Source organism: Marmota flaviventris, chromosome 5 (genome assembly GCF_047511675.1).
Source record: "Marmota flaviventris isolate mMarFla1 chromosome 5, mMarFla1.hap1, whole genome shotgun sequence".
NCBI lineage: Eukaryota > Metazoa > Chordata > Mammalia > Rodentia > Sciuridae > Marmota > Marmota flaviventris.
In genome coordinates, this window is record NC_092502.1 from 33,709,896 (window position 1) to 33,728,576 (window position 18,681).

The following is an 18,681-nucleotide window of genomic DNA, read 5'->3' on the forward strand; positions in this document are numbered from 1 at the left end:
TGGAGCTCCATATAAATGAGTAAATAAAGATCCATCAACATCTAAAAAATATTATTAAAAAAATCAACATAATCATGGAATATAGCCAAAGCAGTACTTGGAGTTTTGTAGCAATAACTACAATAAAAAAGAACAATCTCAAACAAGGTAAAATTACTCATAAAGGACCTAGAAAAAGAACAAACAAATCCCAAAGTTAGCAGAAGGGAAGCTATAATAAAAATTAGAACAGAAATGAAATAGAGAATAGAAAAACAATGGAAAAAAAGACTAAGAGTTTTTGAAAAGATGAACAGCATTACAAACCTTTAGCTAGACTTACCAAGAAAAAAAGGAGATACAAGTTCATAAAATTATAAGTGAATGACAAAACATTACAACTGATGCCACAGAAATAAAAAGGATCACAAAAGACAACTATGGATAATTATGTGACAACATATGAAAAACCTACAAGAAATGAATAATTTCCTAGAAATATAACATACCAAGACTGAATCATGAAGAAATAGAAAGTCTCAACAGACCAATGATAAGAAAGGACAATTGAATCAGTAGTCAAAAAACCTCCCAACAAAGAAAAGTCCAGGACTACATGGCTTCATGAGCAAATCCCACCAAACAGTTTTTAAAAAGTAATGCCATTTCTTCAAAAAAAATTAGAGGAGGGTACATTTCCAAATTCATTTTACAAGACCAGCATTACCTTCATGCCAAAGCCAAACTAATATTACAAGAAAAGACAACTATAGATCAATATCCCTGATGAAAATAGATGCAAAAATTCTAACAAAATATTAGCACTCTGTATTCAACAGCACATTAGTAGGATCCTACACCATGACCAAGAGGCATTCATCCCTGAGATGCAGGGATGTTTCGATTACAAATAAATGTAATACATCATATAGAATGAAGGATAAAAATTGTGTAATCATTTCAATAGATGCAAGAGAAACATTTGACAGAATGCTTTTATGGTAAAAACTTAACAAATGAGAAAGAGAAGTCAATTACCTCAACATAATAGAGACTATATAAGAAAAGCTCACAGCTAACATACTGAATGATTTAAAAAAATAACTAATATATTTTCCTTTTACCACTTCTGTTTAGCACAGTGTTGATCAATTATGCATCAAAAAGAATTAAAAGCATCCAAATTGAAAAGGCAGAAATAAAATTACCTCTATTTTCAATATATATGAACTTTGATCTTATATGTTAAAAAACCCTTAAGATTCCACAAAAACTTATTTGAATAAACAAATTTAGTAATGGTGCAAGATACAAAATCAACACAAAAGTCAGTTGCATTTCTTTACATTAATAACAAACTAAATAAAAAGTAAATTGAGGGCTATGGCTGTAGCTCAGTGATAGAGAGTGAGGCACTAGGTTTGATCCTCAGTACCACATTAAAAAATAAATAAAGGCATGCTGTCCATCTACAACTATAAAGAATTTTTTTAAAAAAGTAAATTGAGAAAATAATCCTATTTACAATGACATCAAAAAGAATAAAATATTTGGGGCTGGAGTTGTGGCTCAGTGGTAGAGTGCTTGCCTAGCACATGTGAGGCACTGGGTTCGATTCTCAGCACCACACAAAAAAACAATAAATAAAAATAAAGGTATTGAGGCCATATATAACTAAAAAATATTTTTAAAAGAATAAAATATTTAAGGATAAACTTATAGGGTTAAATTCCAAAACATTGTAAATTCTAAAATAGTGAAAGAAATTAAAATACAAGTAGAAAAACATCAGGTACTCATAGATTCACAGATTTACTATTGATAAAATGTTCATGTATCCAAAACAACCTTACAAATCCAATGTAATCCTTATCAAAATCTCAATGGCCCTTTTTATAGAAATACAAAATAAATCCTAAAATTCCTATGGAACCACAAAGGACCCCAAGTAGGCAAAACAATCTTGAGAAATGCAAATAAAATAGGAAAACCAGACTTCTTGATTTCAAATATATTGCAAATCTATAATAATTAAAATAATGTTACCATCATACTGTCATCAAAACAGTATGGCAGAAACATAGACTAGTAGGATGAAGAACCCATAAATCAACCCATATGTGTGTGTATGTGTGTGTGTGTGTGTGTGTGTGTGGTCAATTGATCTTTGACAAAGTATACAATAAATAAAAGATAATCTCTTCAACAAATACCATTGGTACAGCTAGCTATTCATATGGAAAAGAATGAAATTGGACCTTTATGCTACACACAAAAATCAACTCAAAATGGATTAAAGACTTAAACATAAGAACTAAAACTGTAGAATTCCCAGAATAAAACACAGGAAAGGCTTCATGACAATTTTCTTTAGTAAGGATTTCTTCAATGTGACTCAATAGTACAGAAAATAAAAACAAAAGACAGATAATAGTACATAAAACTATAAAACATCTTCACAGTAAAAGAAACAACAGTGAAAAGACAGCCTGAAGAATGGGAGAAGATGTTTGTAAACCATATATCTGATAAAGGGGTTAACACCTAAAATATATAAGGAACTTCTACAACTCAATAACAAAACAAAACAGTAAAATGGGCAAAAAACCTTGATAGACATTTCTTCAAAGAATGCACAGAAATAGCTAGCAGGTAAACAAAAAAGAAATGCTCAGCATCACTAATAATCAGCAACATGCAAATCCAAATCATAATGAGATGACACCTCACATCTGTTAAAATGACTACTATCAAAAAACAAAAAATAACATATTGGCAGGCATGGGAATAATCTATAACCCTTCTTCACTGTTGTTGGAGATGTAAAGTGGTGCAGTAGCTATGAAAAACTATCAAAGTTTCTCTAAAAATTAAGAATAGAATTAGAATGATTTAGAATGATCTAGCAATCTCTTCTGTGTTGAAGTCAAGATCTCAAAGAATTATTGGTTCTTCCATTTTCTTGAAGCATTGTTCACAATAGCCAAGATATGGAAACAACCTAGAGGTCCATGGACAGATGAGTGGATAAAGAAAAGTTTGATATACACATACAATGGAATACTGTTCAGCCTTAAAAAAAAGAAATACTTCATTTGTGGCAAAATGAGTGAACCTTGAGGACATTATGCTGAGTGAAATAATCCAGTCATAGAAGAACAAATATTCTATAATTCTATGTATATGAGGTATCTAAGCTAGATAAAATCATAGAAGCAGAGAGCAGAATGGTGCTTGATAGGAGGTGTAGGAGAGGAAAATGAGGAGTTTCTATTCAAGAGGTATTAAGTTGAATAGAAATTTTTTTACCATCATAATATCTTGTATATAACACTGTGCCTATAGTGAACAATATTTAAAAATTTGCCAAGAAAGTAGATTGTATAAGGGAGCCAAGCAGAAATAAAAATAATAAGAAGAAAATATTTTTTAAAGTTGTCATTGATGAAAGACTTTCCCTAATTTGTTGTGTTCATTAAATAAGAATAGGATGCTATAAAAATAGAATATTGCCAGTAATTAAATGCAATAACAGAATGGAAAACTGAGTTAAAGGGTTAAAAGATAAAGTTGAATAGATTTCCCATAAAAAAGAATTGAAATGGGGCTGGGGTTGTGGCTCAGTGGTATAGCGCTTGCCTTGGATGCGTGGAGCACTGGGTTTGTTCCTCAGCACCCACATAAATAAATAAAATAAAGGTATCATGTCCATCTACAACTTTAAAAAATAAAAAAAAAATGAAATGGGAAAAGGGGGAAACAAAGAGATAGAAATTTGGAAGAAAAAAATGTTGGAGGAACCAAATATGAAGTCCAACTTCAAATAAATAGGAGTTCCAGAAAAAGTTAATGAAAACTCAGAGAGAAGATAATTAAATATCAAGGAAATAACTCAAGAATATTTTCTAGAGCTAAAGAACATTAGTTTGTGGATTAAAAGGACTACAGTGTGCTAGTACTCATTATGAAATAAGGCACAGCATTATGAACTTCAGAATACCAGGGAATGAAATTAATGGAATGGATTTGTACAGTTTGGAAGAGTTTGAGATTAAGTAGATGAAAAACACCCAGAAACTTAAAGCAATGAGAGAAAAAAGACTGACTTTAGGGAAAACAAAAGATGGTCATGGTACACCCCAAGAGTAAAGAGCATTTTAGTAATATTTTACCATCATAATATTTAGATTGAATTTTGATCTAACTGTAAGATGTGACAGTATATGGACAGTGGAAACAGTGGGAACAGGGAACTGTAAGAGGAGAATAGCTTCTTTCCTCCATAAAGGGAAGTCAATTGAGAGCTTAAAACTGATATCAAGGAATAGCAGTATAGGTATGCTGCTTAGTTAAATGATATTTAATGGGATATATAGGCATAACATACATAAAGTATGAGAATCAGATGGTTGCATGTATGCTGTCTGTTTCTCAGATCAGTAATCTTTGTGGAGCAAAAATCTAGGAAGGAAGACAAAGACAGAGAACTGCAACAAACCATAGATTATTTCTTATCTTGATGGTGTCAAGGATTGTCTTTTGTTCTATTTCTTCCAAAACCTTTAATTACCCGACTTTGTTGTGGAGTGGGGCTCTAACTTGAGGAGGGGAAATAACCTGCCACTTTGTCATCTGTCATTGAAAGTTTTTAATCATTTCACCCCTGCTTTCTTAGATTGGGAGTATCCCAAGATGAAAGAACAAAAGCAATGCAAGAACTCTACTCTTCTGGATACCAGTAAAGCAGTAACAATAGAGAAGGTGCCACAGTTTTCAGACTTCTCTGCAATTCTGAGTGAGTTTTAAAATTCATTTATCTCATGTTACAGGGTGAAAATCCCTCGTCTATACTGGAAAAACAGCATATTTTTCCTCCTGAATATTTCTAAGATGAACTTACCAATTTTGATTAACTTTAGCTACAAATAATAATAGTAGTATAAGTATGCATGAGTTTACTTTTTATAACTTTTTATTTTGAACTAATTTCAGACTTACAGAATAATTTGTAGAAAAATGGTACGGGGATTCCACTATGTCTCTCATCTAGTATTATCTATCTTTCTTCCTTTCTTTTTTTTACTTTACCACTGACTTACATCCCCAGCCTTTTTTTTTTTTTTTTTTTTTTTTTTTGGAGATAGGGTCTCACTAAGTTTCTTAGGGCCTTGCTAAATTGCTGAGACTGGCCTTGAACTTGCAATCCTCCTGCCTCAGACTCTTGAGCCACTGATATGACAGTCATGTGCCACTGTGCCCAGCCTCTTATGTTATCTTATTATAATGGTAGTACAATGATTAGAACCAGGATTTTAACACTGATATAGAACTATTGACTAAATTACAGACCTTATTCAAATTTCACTGGTTTTTCCACTGACGTCTCTTACTCTGTTTCAGGATCCTTATTAGGATCCCCTTTGCATTTATTAATTCTTCTTAGTTTCCTGCATTTTGTAACAGTTCTCAATCTTCCATAATCCGAATAGTTTGTTTTTGTTTTTTCATAATCTGAATAGTTTTGAAGATAACTGACTAGGTTAGTTATTTTGTAGAAGTTCCCTCACTTTGGATTTTTCTTTATGTTCTCTCATGATTGTAATTAAATTATGCAATTTTTGGTAAGAATTTCACAGAGATGCTTCTGGGAATCTCCAGTATAAAAAAAAAGTTATTAGAAATTTATCACTTCTCCTTGCCACCCTTATCCCATTCTCTTCTTTTTACCCACTTACACTTGCTCCTTATAAGTAATCAATCTGTTTGGTTTCTGGTGTATCCTTCCTGTATTTCTTTTGTACAAACAAGTAAATACTGGTATATTTCTTTACATATTGCTGTTGTTTACATGAAGGATTTACACTGTATAGGTACTCTTGTTTACTTTATATTTTCCACTTAACAGTCTATACTAGAAATCATTCCCTAAAGGTTATAGAACAGTTTATAGAGCTCTTTCTCACAATAGTACTCTGTGTGCCTATTCCTTTTTTTTTTTTTAACCACTCTCTTGTGAATTGGGTATTTAATTTTTTCCCAACATTTTTCCACCACAAAAATGCTGTGATGAATAAACTATGATATGGATTTTCTTATTGTTAGCCCAGAGGCAGATGGCAAGTTTGAAAGATAAGTGGATGTATAGATTTGTTGGATATTGCCAAACTTTTCTCCAGAAAGGTCATATCAGTTGCTTTCCCACTAGCAATGTTTGAAAGGGTGTGTCTCTCATATACTTGCCAACAGGATGTATTGTCATACTTTAAAATTATGCTACCTGAATGTGTATAAGTGATATCTCTGTTACTTAAATTTGCATTTTTCTGATTTTATGTGAGTTTAAAATTTTTCATATGTTTGAGGACCATTTTGAGTTTTAAAATTTTCATGTATAAGTTTTCTCTTCATTCATTTTCCCCATTTTTAACCTTTTTTTAATCCTTAATCATCAATATTTTTTATTCATTACTGGATCTAGGGCCCCAAGTATCCTAGGCAAGGGCTCTACCACTGAGTGACATACACTCAACCCTTAGCCACAGTTTTAACAGTTCTTTATATATTAAGGATATTAACCTTCTATCTGTGGTATAAATGCAGGTAATAAATTGGTATATTTCAATAAATTTGTGAGTCTTTTCTCCTAGTTTTTGTTTATGGTACTTTTTGCCATGCAAAAAAAAAATGTTTATATTGAGTTTACTTTTCTTGTACACCAGTCCAGTGCTTGTTTAGCCACTCACTAATGGGATCAAGATGCTAGGCTCTTAATATCTTTCAGCTACCAAGTATGTCAGCTTGTTACTCCATAGTTATAAAGATAGCTACTAAATCTCTAGGCTTTACAGCCATGCTGCTGGCAAAAGGAATCTGAAAGGGCAGTAGTAGCCATGCATATCTCCAGACAAGCAAAACCAATCCCAGAAATTCTCCCGCAGACTTATTGGCCAGAACTGGATCAAGTATCTACCTACTACTATGGAGGCTGAAACTAAGTATTTTAGTTTTCTAACTTCTGTAGTGGTAGAAGCCATTGGGAAAATGGAAAAAAAATGGAGAGGGGGGAGTAGGAATGGATGTTGTCAGCCCAGTTGTTAGAGTTGCACTAGGTAGAAGAATATCAGTGTAAGAACTAAATGCTGGGTTAGGGGTTCTTATGGGAAAGTCTATAGTTTCCTGGGTGACAGTATTTATTACACTGAAAGCCTCTTCTTCTGTTTAGTTTGGCAACTTCTTTGCTGATATAAATTATTCAAAGAAACAACCTGTCACTTTAGCAAGTGTTTTGGTTATAGAGTTTTTTGTCCATTGCTGATGAAAAAACAAATTCCCTAACTCAAACTATATTCAGTTAAAAAGAGAATTTATTGCCACATGTACCTGAAAAACCCAGTAGTAAATCTAATGATGTGGAAAATGTAATCAAATTTTAAATAGATAAAAATATGCAAAAAATCTAATTGTATATACAGTTTGATCCAGGATTTCAAATGTATCAGTAGAACCAGATTCTTCTCCATCTCTTAGCTCAGGATTGCTTTGTGTTAGTTATACTCTCAGCCAAGTCCCTTCATGTAGCAATTCTTTCTAGCCCCAGACTTATATGCTCACAGCCTCAAATTCAATGAAAAAAGTGCTTCTCTTTTCTGACTGTTTGAACAGAAGCCCCAACCCTTCCACGTTGACTTAAATTGTTATATATTCCTATCCCTGACCCAGTAACTTTGGCCAGGAAGATGCAAGGTATAGACTATGGCTGGACAATCAAAAGAAAAATCAGGAAAAAAAGAGTAGATGCTGAATGATTAAATGACCACTCTATGTGTTGAGGACCTCCCTCTCAAGGAAGTGTGTCATCTCTCCTTAAAAGTTCTTATTTTTAAATTCTGCAACTTCTCTAACATCTGTAGACTAACTAATTATATTCCTAGGAACAGTAATATGTTGGTTGAGGCAGTAATATGTTGGTTGAGAGTCAGGCTTGTGATTAATTAATCTATTAGAATGCATCTCTAGAATTTGATATGGGGCTAAGAACCATGAAGCCAGAGTTTAAATTTCAGGTATCTAGCTGTTAGTTTTGTAACCTGGCCAGTTATTATTTTCTTATATGTAAAATTAGCATAATAAAATGGTATATTTGACTGATAGGATTATTGTAAAAATCCTAAGATGTAAAAAGACCAAAATTATTTTTTAAAAACTGTCCCAATACAAAGTGACATGATTCCTGTATCTCATAGAATTTTGTAACATTTTTTGTTTTACTTTGATAATTTGAAAATACTTTTATCTAATTTAACTGGAAGGTATAAAAACAATATAATTATAAAAAAATAAACTGCATTATATCTATCTGTGGTTGGAGAAATATGTATTTTTACCTAGAGTAATTTTAGCTTCTGGTTTGTCTTAGAATTTATATATATTTCTAATATTGACTTTTTTCTTTCCTAGACACCTCTTTAGAAAACTATCAAAAATGCCACAGAAAAAAGTAAGAACTAAAAATTTTAAAGTTGTTCTTTTTTTATACTTTATTTTATTTACTTGCTGTTTATGTGGTGCTAAGGATTGAACCCAGTGCCTCACACATGCTAATAAGCAAGCGCTCTACCACTGAATCACAACCTCAGCCCCTAAAGTTGTGCTTTTTAAACCCCTGTATTCTAACAGTTATATGGCAAGTATGTTGGTCAGTCTACAAACTCAGAAGTTCATTCATTCAGTATTTGTTGAGGCCTCATTAGTAACTGGATTGTTCTAGTTGTTGGACGTACAGTAGTACACAAAATTTATTAAAAACTTTTGGTTTTAATTCTAGTTAAAAGAGATGGACAATAAACAAATAAGCAAATGGATTTATACTGTTATATTGTATTGAATGATAATGGAGAAAAATAAAGCAAGATGGGGACCAGGGAATTTTGAGGTGGAAATTTGATATTTTAAATAGTATGGTCAGGGAAATTGTCATTGAAAAGGCAGCTTTGGGGCGGATATTAAAGAAAGAGATATTGTAAATTGAGGAAAGCACATTCTAGGAGAAAGAAAAGCCAGAAGAGGGCCCTAAGACAAGAAGGCCTGAGCTTCTGGAGTGGAAAGAGAAAATGAAGTAAGAGAAGCAGCAGGCGGCCAGGTGAGTTATTGTTGTTACATTGTAGGTCAACGGAAGTGAACTTGGAAACCTTTGAAATATGACACAAGATGACATGTTTTAGAGGAATTGCTCTAGCTGCTGTCAATCAAAATAGATTATGAGGAGGCAAGGAATTAGGGAGATGATAAGAGGCTATTGCACTAATCTAAACAAGGGATATTAGAGTTGGACTAGAATGAGAAGAGCAGAGGTGGTGAGTTATGGTTAGATTTTTTTTTTTTTAGGCACAGTATCTTTATTTATTTTTATGTGGTGCTGAGGATTGAACCCAGGGCCTCACACATGCAAGGCAAGCACTCGATACCACTGAGCCACAGCTCAAGCCCTATGGTTAGATTTTGAATGTATTTTGAAAGTGAAACTAACAAGATCTGGTAGTGGACCGAATGGTGAGGTATGGGAAGATATAGTTAAGCTGATTCCACAATTTCAACTTAATAGATCTATAAAATAGCATTTTGCAAAACTCTTCTAATATACTTTTTATCTCATTGAAGTTATTTGGTTTAAACTCAAATAGCATGTCTAAGTTTCATTTGTAGAAATTAGTCAAGTGTTTATTTATTCACATTTGCCATTAATAAGCAAATTTGATTTTGCTTTAATGTACTAATTGTAATAACTCCAATCTTGTTCTTTCCTTCCTTGTTTTTCTGTTAGTTTTGCTTTCTGCAAAATTATAAAGTTGACATTCTATTCTAGTCCTTGCTCAATTTCCAAAATTATTTCTCTTTTGCTCTTAAAGCAAGAAGACTGCAGGGTTGGGTTGTGGCTTGGGTTGTGGCTCAGCAGTAGAGTGCTTGCCTAGCATGTGTGAGGCCCTGAGTTCAATCCTCAGCACCATATAAAAATAAATAAATAAAATAAAGTTAAGGAAAAAAAGACTGCAAAGCACATTTTTTTTGCAATTAAGTTTTTTTATTTGTTATTTTTAGATACAAATAACAGTAGAGTGTATTTTGACATATTATACATACATGGAGTATAACTTATTCTAATTAGGATCCCTTTCTTGTGGCTGAACATGAGGTGAAGTTTCAGTGATTGTGTATTCATATATGAACACAGAAAAGTTGTGTCCAGTTTATTTTACTCTTTTTTATTTCCATTTCCCCTCCCTTCCCTTCATTCCCCTTTGTATAATTCAAAGAACTTCTGTTCTCCACCCTACCTTGTTGTGTGTCAAAATCCACATATCAGAGAGAATATTCAGCCTTTGGTTTTTTTGGACTGCCTTATTTCACTTAGCATGATATTTTCCAGTTTCATCCATTACAGGCAAATGCCATAATTTCATTCTTCTTTATGGTTGAGTAATATTCCATTGTGTATATGCATCACATTTTCTTATCCATTTATCTTTTGAAGGGTGTCTAGTTTGGTTCCATAGCTTAGCTATTATGAATTGAGCTGCTGTAAACATGGATGTGGTGAATCACTGTAATATGCTGATTTTAAGTCCTTTGAATATATACCAAGGAGTGGAATAACTGGGTCAAATGGTGGTTCAATTCCAGATTTCTTAAGAAATCTCCATACTGCTTTCCCTAGTGATTGCACCAATTTGCATTCCCACCAGCAATATATGAGTAACATTTTTCCCCACATCCTCACCAACATTCATTGTTACTTGTATCCTTGGATAATTGCCATTCTGATTGGAGTGAAATGGCAGTCTCAGTGTAGTTTTAATTTGCATTTCTCTAATTGCAAAGAAATGTTGAACATTTTTTCATATATTTGTTGGCCATTCATATTTCTTCTTCTGTGAAGTGCCTGTTCAGTTATTTTTCCCCTTTATTGATTGGGTTATTTGGGTGGTTTTTTTTTTTTGTGTGTGTGTGTGTGAAATTTTTTGAGTTCTTTGTATATCCTGGAGATTAATGCTCTGAGGTACAGGTGATAAACAATTTCTCCCATTCTGTAGGCTCTCCACATTCTTGATTGTTTCCTTTGTTGTGAAGAGCTTTTTAGTTTGATACTATCGAATTTATTGATTCTTGATTTTACTTCTTGTACTTTAGGAGTCTTGTTGAGGAAGTCGGTTCCTAAGCCAACATGATGAAGAGAGAGTTGGGCCTACATTTTCTTCTAGTAGGCACAGGGTCTCTGGTCCAATGTCTACGTCTTTGATCCACACTTTGAGTTGATTTTTGTGTAGGGTGAGAAATAGGGGTTCAGTTTCATTCTGCTACATATGGATTTCCAGTTTTCCCAGCACCATTTGTTGAAGAGGCTATCTTTTCTCCAATGTATGTTTATGGTGGCAAGGCACATTTTCTTTGCTAAATTGAAATGCACTATTGTGGGAAAATAATCAATACTATGGATTACAAATAATTGTATCATTTTTACTAAATTGTTTAGACTTATAATTCTTTATATTCTTAGTAGTCTGAAAAATAATCTGTTCATTGTAAATTACCAAAAAGACCTGCCATCCCAGTGTAGTGTTCAGTATTGCCTTAGGAATTTTCACAAAATACACACTGTAGCTTTGTTAAAGCTTAAGAAAAGATTGACTTTTGTTGACTCCTGGGAACAAATAATGATGAATTATGCATGTAATGGACTTAAAAACATTATATCTATTAGGATTTAATTCAAACAAGTCTGTACCAGATGCAATTACTATTGTTATTCAAAAAATGATGTCAATATTTCTTGCTTTGGGAGCTCCTTCAAGGAAAAAAGAAAAGAATGGAGTTACCAATTATTAAGACAGGGAACACTGAGGACAGGCATATTAGTAGAGAAAGAGTTTTATTTGTGGCATGTGGACTAAATGGTAGAGGGTGCTTCATGAGAGAGACAAGATGTAGATTGAAGGAGGTGGTCACAGTCTGGATCATGTATGACCTTAAGGCCTGGGATTTTTTTATTTTATCCTGAATGTGTTGACAGCCTCTGACCAATTTTCAGTAGGACTGTAGCACATTATGAAATTTTTAAAATGTGTTAACCCTCAAAGAATTTGAAAGAACTTACAGAAAATTCATATAAGTTTAAAAACAAAGATAGGAGACACCATCAGGTAGATGAAAAAGACAAACCACAGAATGGGAGAAAATGTTTTCAGATTCTATATCTGATAAGGGACTTATATCCATAATATATAAAGAATTCATATAACAATAAAAGGACAAATAAGCCGGTTTAACAATGGACAAAGGATCTGAACATGAAAAAATGTTCAGTATCATTAACCATTAGGGAAGAAAACCAAAACTACAAGATACCACTTCACACTTTCTAAGAAAGCTAAAATCAAAAAGCTAGATTGTAGGGGCTGTGATTGTGGCTCAGGGGTAGAGTGCTTGCCTAGCTCACATGAGACACTGGGTTCAAACCTCAGCACCACTTAAAAATGAAATAAAGATATTGTGTACACCTACAACTAAAAAATAAATATAAAAAAAGACAGGCGATAACAGATGGAATTATTGGATGTGGAGAAATTGAAATGTATTCTTCCTCAGACATTGCTGGTAGTAATTTTAAATAGTGAAGCAGCTTTGAAAAAATTTGGCAGTTTCTCAAAATGTTAAACATGTAGTTACCATATGATTCAGCAATCTACTTCTAGATACACAAACCTAAGAGAAATAAAAACACATGTCTACACAAAAACTTACACATGAATGTTCATAGCAACTTTATACATAATTCCCAAAAAAGTAGAAACAGCCCAGCTGTTGATTTACTTATGAATGAGTAAATATTATATGGTATATACATATAATGAAATATTGTTCAGCAATAAAAATGAATGAAATACTGGTGTAGGCCTCAACATGAATCAACCCTGAAATTATTATGCTAAATGAAAAAAGACAGTCACACAAGACCACATATTTTATGATTATATTCATCTGAGGTGTCCATAATACACAAATAAATGCAGACAGCAAGCTGGTTAGTAATTGCCTAAAGCTCAGAGGTTTGGAAAGAAATGGTGATTAACTGCTAATGGAAATAGGTATAATGTTTTGTTTGGGGGTGATGAAAATGATCAAAAATTGGTTGTGATTATGATAGATACATAACACTATGCATATTCTAAAAACTATTGAAGTTTACACATTAAATTAATGAATTGTATTATGTATGAATTATATCTCAATAAAGCTGTAAAAAAATGATCAAATAAATTAGTTTTTTATAGGAGATATATATATATATATATATATATATATATATATATATATATATATATATATATATATATATAAAAGAGGAAAGGGAGTTAGAACAAAAATAAATAAGCCATAAGAGTTAAAAGTCAGAAAAGACCTCAAGAATGCCTGTTTCTTTAATACTAGTTATTTGTGTCATGTACAAGGAGTGTGCAGATTTTTTTCCTCATCTCAACACAAGTAAGAAGCTTCAAGAGGACCATTTAGAACAGTCAGCTATATCCCTTGGAATTTAGTTGCTGACTCACACCTGAAAAATCTAAAGGCAAGAGTTAGATTCTTTGAAATGGAAGAATAGGAAGTTAGAGGTACTTTCAGAGTTTGTCACAACAAAGATTTGTGCACAATACCTATAGGTCAGACATGAATTCTAAAGAAGGGAGCCAATTTTGGACCTCTTTGAAAGAGATCATGTCCAGTATGCCTTAATGCAAAGGGTAAGGTAACAACCTCAATCTAAAGAGGCTGACTGGTCTGTCATCAAAGGAAAAAACTGAGATCAGAAACAGCAACAAGTGTAAAAGCCCCATTGGTAGGGAATTCTCCTACAAACCCCTTGAAATACTTAAAAGTTGGAAAGAATCAGCATTTGGTTATCTCTCACACCCAAAGGATACCAATGGCATTTTATAACAGTATCAGTCAAGAGCGACAAACCCTTTCTACAGCTCTTTTCTTCTAATTCAATGCCAGAAGAACCAAAAAAGCAGAGGGGAAAGAAAAAGAAACCAACCATGTTGCTTTCTCCACTGCATGTTCTGAGTGTGATGTTGTATTGTTTTTTTTTTTTTTAATTACCTTAAAAAAGTGTTTTTTACAAGAAAATACCCTAAAAGTATTAGTATAAAAAATCCACTTGATAGTTCATTCAGAGCTGAGAATGAGCTTAAAGGGAAATAAGAGGGGAATAAGAGGGGGCTATGGCTGTAGCTCAGTGGTAGAGTGCTTGCCTTGCAGGTGTGAAGCACTGGGTTTGATCCTCAGCATCACATAAAAATAAATAAAGAAAGAAAGATATTGTGTCCATCTACAACTAAAAAATTTTTTAAAAAGAATAAGATTATTTTCTGATGAATTTAACTTTTCAGTTAACTGATAGTAGGAGTTTAGAAAATTATCTTCTTGAATTTGGTTTTCAACTTTCTTAGTAGGAATCCATTGTTGATGTTTTTATACTCCTCTTATAATGGCTAGTCTTCTACATGTTTAGTTAGAATTAAGCATGGTCTTACTTGTGGAAATAGAAAAGAGAAAAGGATTTATCATATTTGAAATCCTAACCATAAGAATCCTGGGAAACAGGATTGATATCCCTTTTGCATAGATGAGGTAAACAAGACTTAAGACAGGTTAAGCAGCTTTCTCAAGGCCACACAATTATAGGTAGCAAAACCCAGTTCTGTCTGATTTCAAACACAATTAATTGTCCTCACACTGATAAATGTATAAACATGTTGTCTTTTCTTATGAAATTATTTGTTCCTATAGATGTGATGATATTTTTTTCTAACCAATTTTATTTTTTCTACAAAATAATTAATTACATATGAATGTCTTTATTTTAAGTAATATCTGAGGAGTCTTCAAAGTTACTGAATGATAAGAAAATACTATTAATTTGTTCTTATTACAGAGTGATGACATTAGCATACCAATGTATTTCTCCAAAACCAAAGTTTACTTCAAATTCAAAATCAGGTAATAGTGAAATGAATTATTTTTATATGTCTTTTATTTTGTTACAGTATAACTTATACTAACAAAATAGTTACCCCAGGAAATTGAGGGCTTTTTAGCATGATTGTATTTAAGAAATAAAGATATGTAGGGTCTTGACTATCCCTACAACACCCATCATTTATTCATTTAATAAATATTTACTGATTATGTCCTCTAAGGCATTATTATGTATACTAGTGGGAAGTGACATACTTTCCCTGCCCATGTAAGTTTCAGTACTAAAAAAGGACAATAAGAAAACTGATATATTGTGGTTATATGAGATGATTGAAAAATAATGGGATCAACAAAGTGTCTTGCATTATTGGCACTTTGTTATTTATTTTATTATTAGAATAAACATAGCATGACATTTACATCCTATTAACTTCTGCTATATATTAGGTTTGTATTATAATTTTTTCCTGTCACAAGTTTTATTGTGTCTCATTGAGAGTATGCGTATAAGAAATGCTGGTTGTACTTTTGATGGATATGAGTTCTTGTATGGACTAAAAATATATTTTTATTTGTATAGTGTTCACTTTAAGAAGTTGTTTTAATGAGAATTTACTAAATGCCAGTCATCATTTTAGGAATATTTAGCTAGAACTGAGGACAATGTCATTTGTGGAAGTGTAAAAGAGAAAAGGATATTGATTTTAGTAAGTTTTCTCTCATATTTAAAATTTATATTCTAAGTATAAAAATGATTAAGATCATTTCTGTTGTTAGCAAAATTAGTCTAGTAATAAAAACTAAACTTGTAAAAGTACAGATCCTGAAAGGAGTAATAGTAAGGGTAAATATTAAGAGACTTTGTTGGGCTGGGGTTGTGGCTCAGTGGCAGAGTGCTTGCCTGTCATGTGTGAGGAACTGGGTTCAATTCTCTGCACTGCATATAAATAAATAAAAATAAAGGTCAATCAATAACTAAAAATACATTTAAAAAAAGAGACTTTGTTTTATAGATTTAAGTGTAAGGGGATGTGTGAATAATAGAAGTAATGAAAGGGAAAATGATAGATACCGATACAACCATGATTTTTCCTTGGTCTTGGCAAATCAAATATATTGCTTTGGCAGTAGAAAATATTGTTTATAAAGCATGGGGATAAGGCAGAGTAGTGATTCTGGAATAATGTATGCTTTTGTATTTACTTTTAAGTGTTTATTAACTTGAAATTTGCAATTAAATAAATCACGTCTTGCTTCATAGACATTTTTTACACATTCCTTAATTCAACAAATCCAAATATGTTTCATTTCTTTAACGGCTCTTTATTAAGTGTTAGAAATTGAGAAATTATTGTATTCCTGCTCCCAAGAACCTGTAGTCTAGTAACAGAGACAAACAAAAAATTACTTCCTAGGCAACTCCTGCTGAGGCTCCTTTGCAATCTTATCTATTGCTGTTAGTCTTTAAGTATGGAAAATTTTCATAGCTACCTCCATCTCTTTTTAACCTACCACATGATGTGTAAGTATAGACATTCTGGCATATAGGCAGGCTTTCTAAGTGTTCCCTCAGCCTAACTCTCCTCTGAGGTTCAGACCCTTTTATGCAGCTGCTTTCTGGATATATCCTCTTGGTTGTTTCAGAGGCATCTCAACTCACCATTCAGTTCCCTCAGCAAATATTAAGTACCTACAATGTGACACAAACTATTTTAGCTGCTGGGAAACATGACAAGGTTCTTGCCCAAATAGAGTTCATGTATAGTGGTGGGAGAAATATAAAAAAAAAGATAAACTAATAAATTTATATCATCAGGTATAAGTAGAGTAATAAGTAAAAATAAGTCAGGGTAAAGAAAGTAACTAGTGTGCTATTTTAGGTAATCAGGATAGGCCTATTTGTGGAAGTAGCATTTATGCAGAGCTAAATAAAGTAAGAAAGTGGGCCATGTGCAAATCTAGGGGCAAAAAGACCATGAGATGTGGGATGTGCTTGGCATGCTTGAGGAAGAAGAAAGAGATTAATGTGGCAGAAGTAGAGTAAGAAGATGAATGGTTAAAATTGTGGTCAGAGAATTAGTCAAGTAGTATAATGTAAAATCTCACATGCTGTGATAAAGACTAAGGATTTTATTGTGAATGTGTGTTAAACCATATTAGTGCAACGGGAGGATGTAATCAGGTATATATTTTAATTTTTAATTTTAAGTCACATCTCATTTTAATTAATTTAAATTTAAATAGCCTCATGAGACTGGTGCCTACCACATTCTACACCACCATTCTAGGGTATTCATATATCTTGTGGTGAGGTGAGAAATAATCTAAATATCTGGAAGACTGCTATTTCTCACTGATCTAACTGTTAAAACCACCTCCTCAGGGGAGAAAACTCCAAGCTGAAAAAACTCCCAAGTTTCCAACAGCCTTTGGGTCCTATGCACCTATGTTCAATGTTTCTATGGTCTTGATGTTTAAAGTGGTATTATTATTCGATGTTCTAAATACTTAGACATATGTTAGAATTATCACTCTGGCTACCACATAGAGAACAGGCAAAGGGGAAGAATGTAAACAAGGAGAGCTTGTTAAACTATTGCCCTGGTCAGATAATAGTCTCATACCAATATAGTGGTAGTAATCATTTGAAATCTATTCTAAAAACAGATGTGCCAGGATTTTATGATTAATCTGGATATTAGGTAAGAGAGAAAAATAGAAGTATAAGGTAAATATTAAATTCTTGGCTTGAGCAACTAGCCACTACATGAATGGTGTTACTATTTATTGAGATGGAATCAATATAGGGCAGAGTAAGTTGGGAGAATGATGAAGAGAGCTTGTTTTAGACATATTAAATTTGATCTGTTAGCTTACTCACATATGTTGCATGAAAGAATATTGGCACAAATATGTACGTATGTGTAATTCTACATCTTTATTTCCCAAATCCAGCAAGTCTGGTGGCTAATCATTCATGCCATCTTCATCACCCATGGTAAAAAGAAGTAGGTGGGTTTGAGAGTTTTATGAGAGATAAAACTGGTGCCAGGATTTTACAATTGGATAGATAGAAAAGTAACGAAAGGGAGTGTTGAGGATCACTCCCAGGTTTTTGGCTAATTTGCTCAAATTGGGACCAGATTAGGGATGTGACAATTCTCAGTCCTCAATTCTCACTTTATTTAATCTTTTGATTACTTTTGTAATTCCACTTACTTTAAGTTTAAGAACAGGCAAGATTATAGAAGTCAGAGTATTGACTTCTATAAAGGGGTGCTAACTGGGAAATAATGCATGGAAAATTTCTAGGGTTCTAGAAATGTTTTATATCTTGATGTGGATGGTGGTGACATTTATGAATACATATACGTATAAGACTAGTGACTGTTACAGTATATATGATATAGCTTGAGAAAATATTTAAAATTTGAGAGGTTTATTAGCCTTCAAGTTGAGATAGCATGAAGGTGGTTTGTGACACAGGAGCCTGGAATTTAGAAACTAGGACTGTAGATATATATTTAGAATTAGTATTTAGATGTTTAAGGCCATAGGATTAGATGAATCATGTAGGAAGTAAAAATAAATAGAAAAGAAACATGTAAAAATGTAAATGGGACCCTTCAACATTTAGAAGTGAATAAAGAGTGAGGTGTCTACTAGCAA

The 18,681-nt window shown here is 32.7% G+C and overlaps 1 protein-coding gene across 1 annotated transcript in view; it reads left to right on the forward strand.

The window, feature by feature from the left end:
- Positions 1-18,681, forward strand: part of Meikin (meiotic kinetochore factor) — a 103,103-nt gene that overhangs the window by 12,991 nt on the left and 71,431 nt on the right. The window contains exons 6-8 of the mRNA XM_034637139.2: positions 4,655-4,774; positions 8,437-8,476; positions 14,969-15,033. Coding sequence (XP_034493030.2) covers positions 4,655-4,774; positions 8,437-8,476; positions 14,969-15,033 — 225 coding nt within the window. The remainder of the gene's footprint in view (positions 1-4,654; positions 4,775-8,436; positions 8,477-14,968; positions 15,034-18,681) is intronic.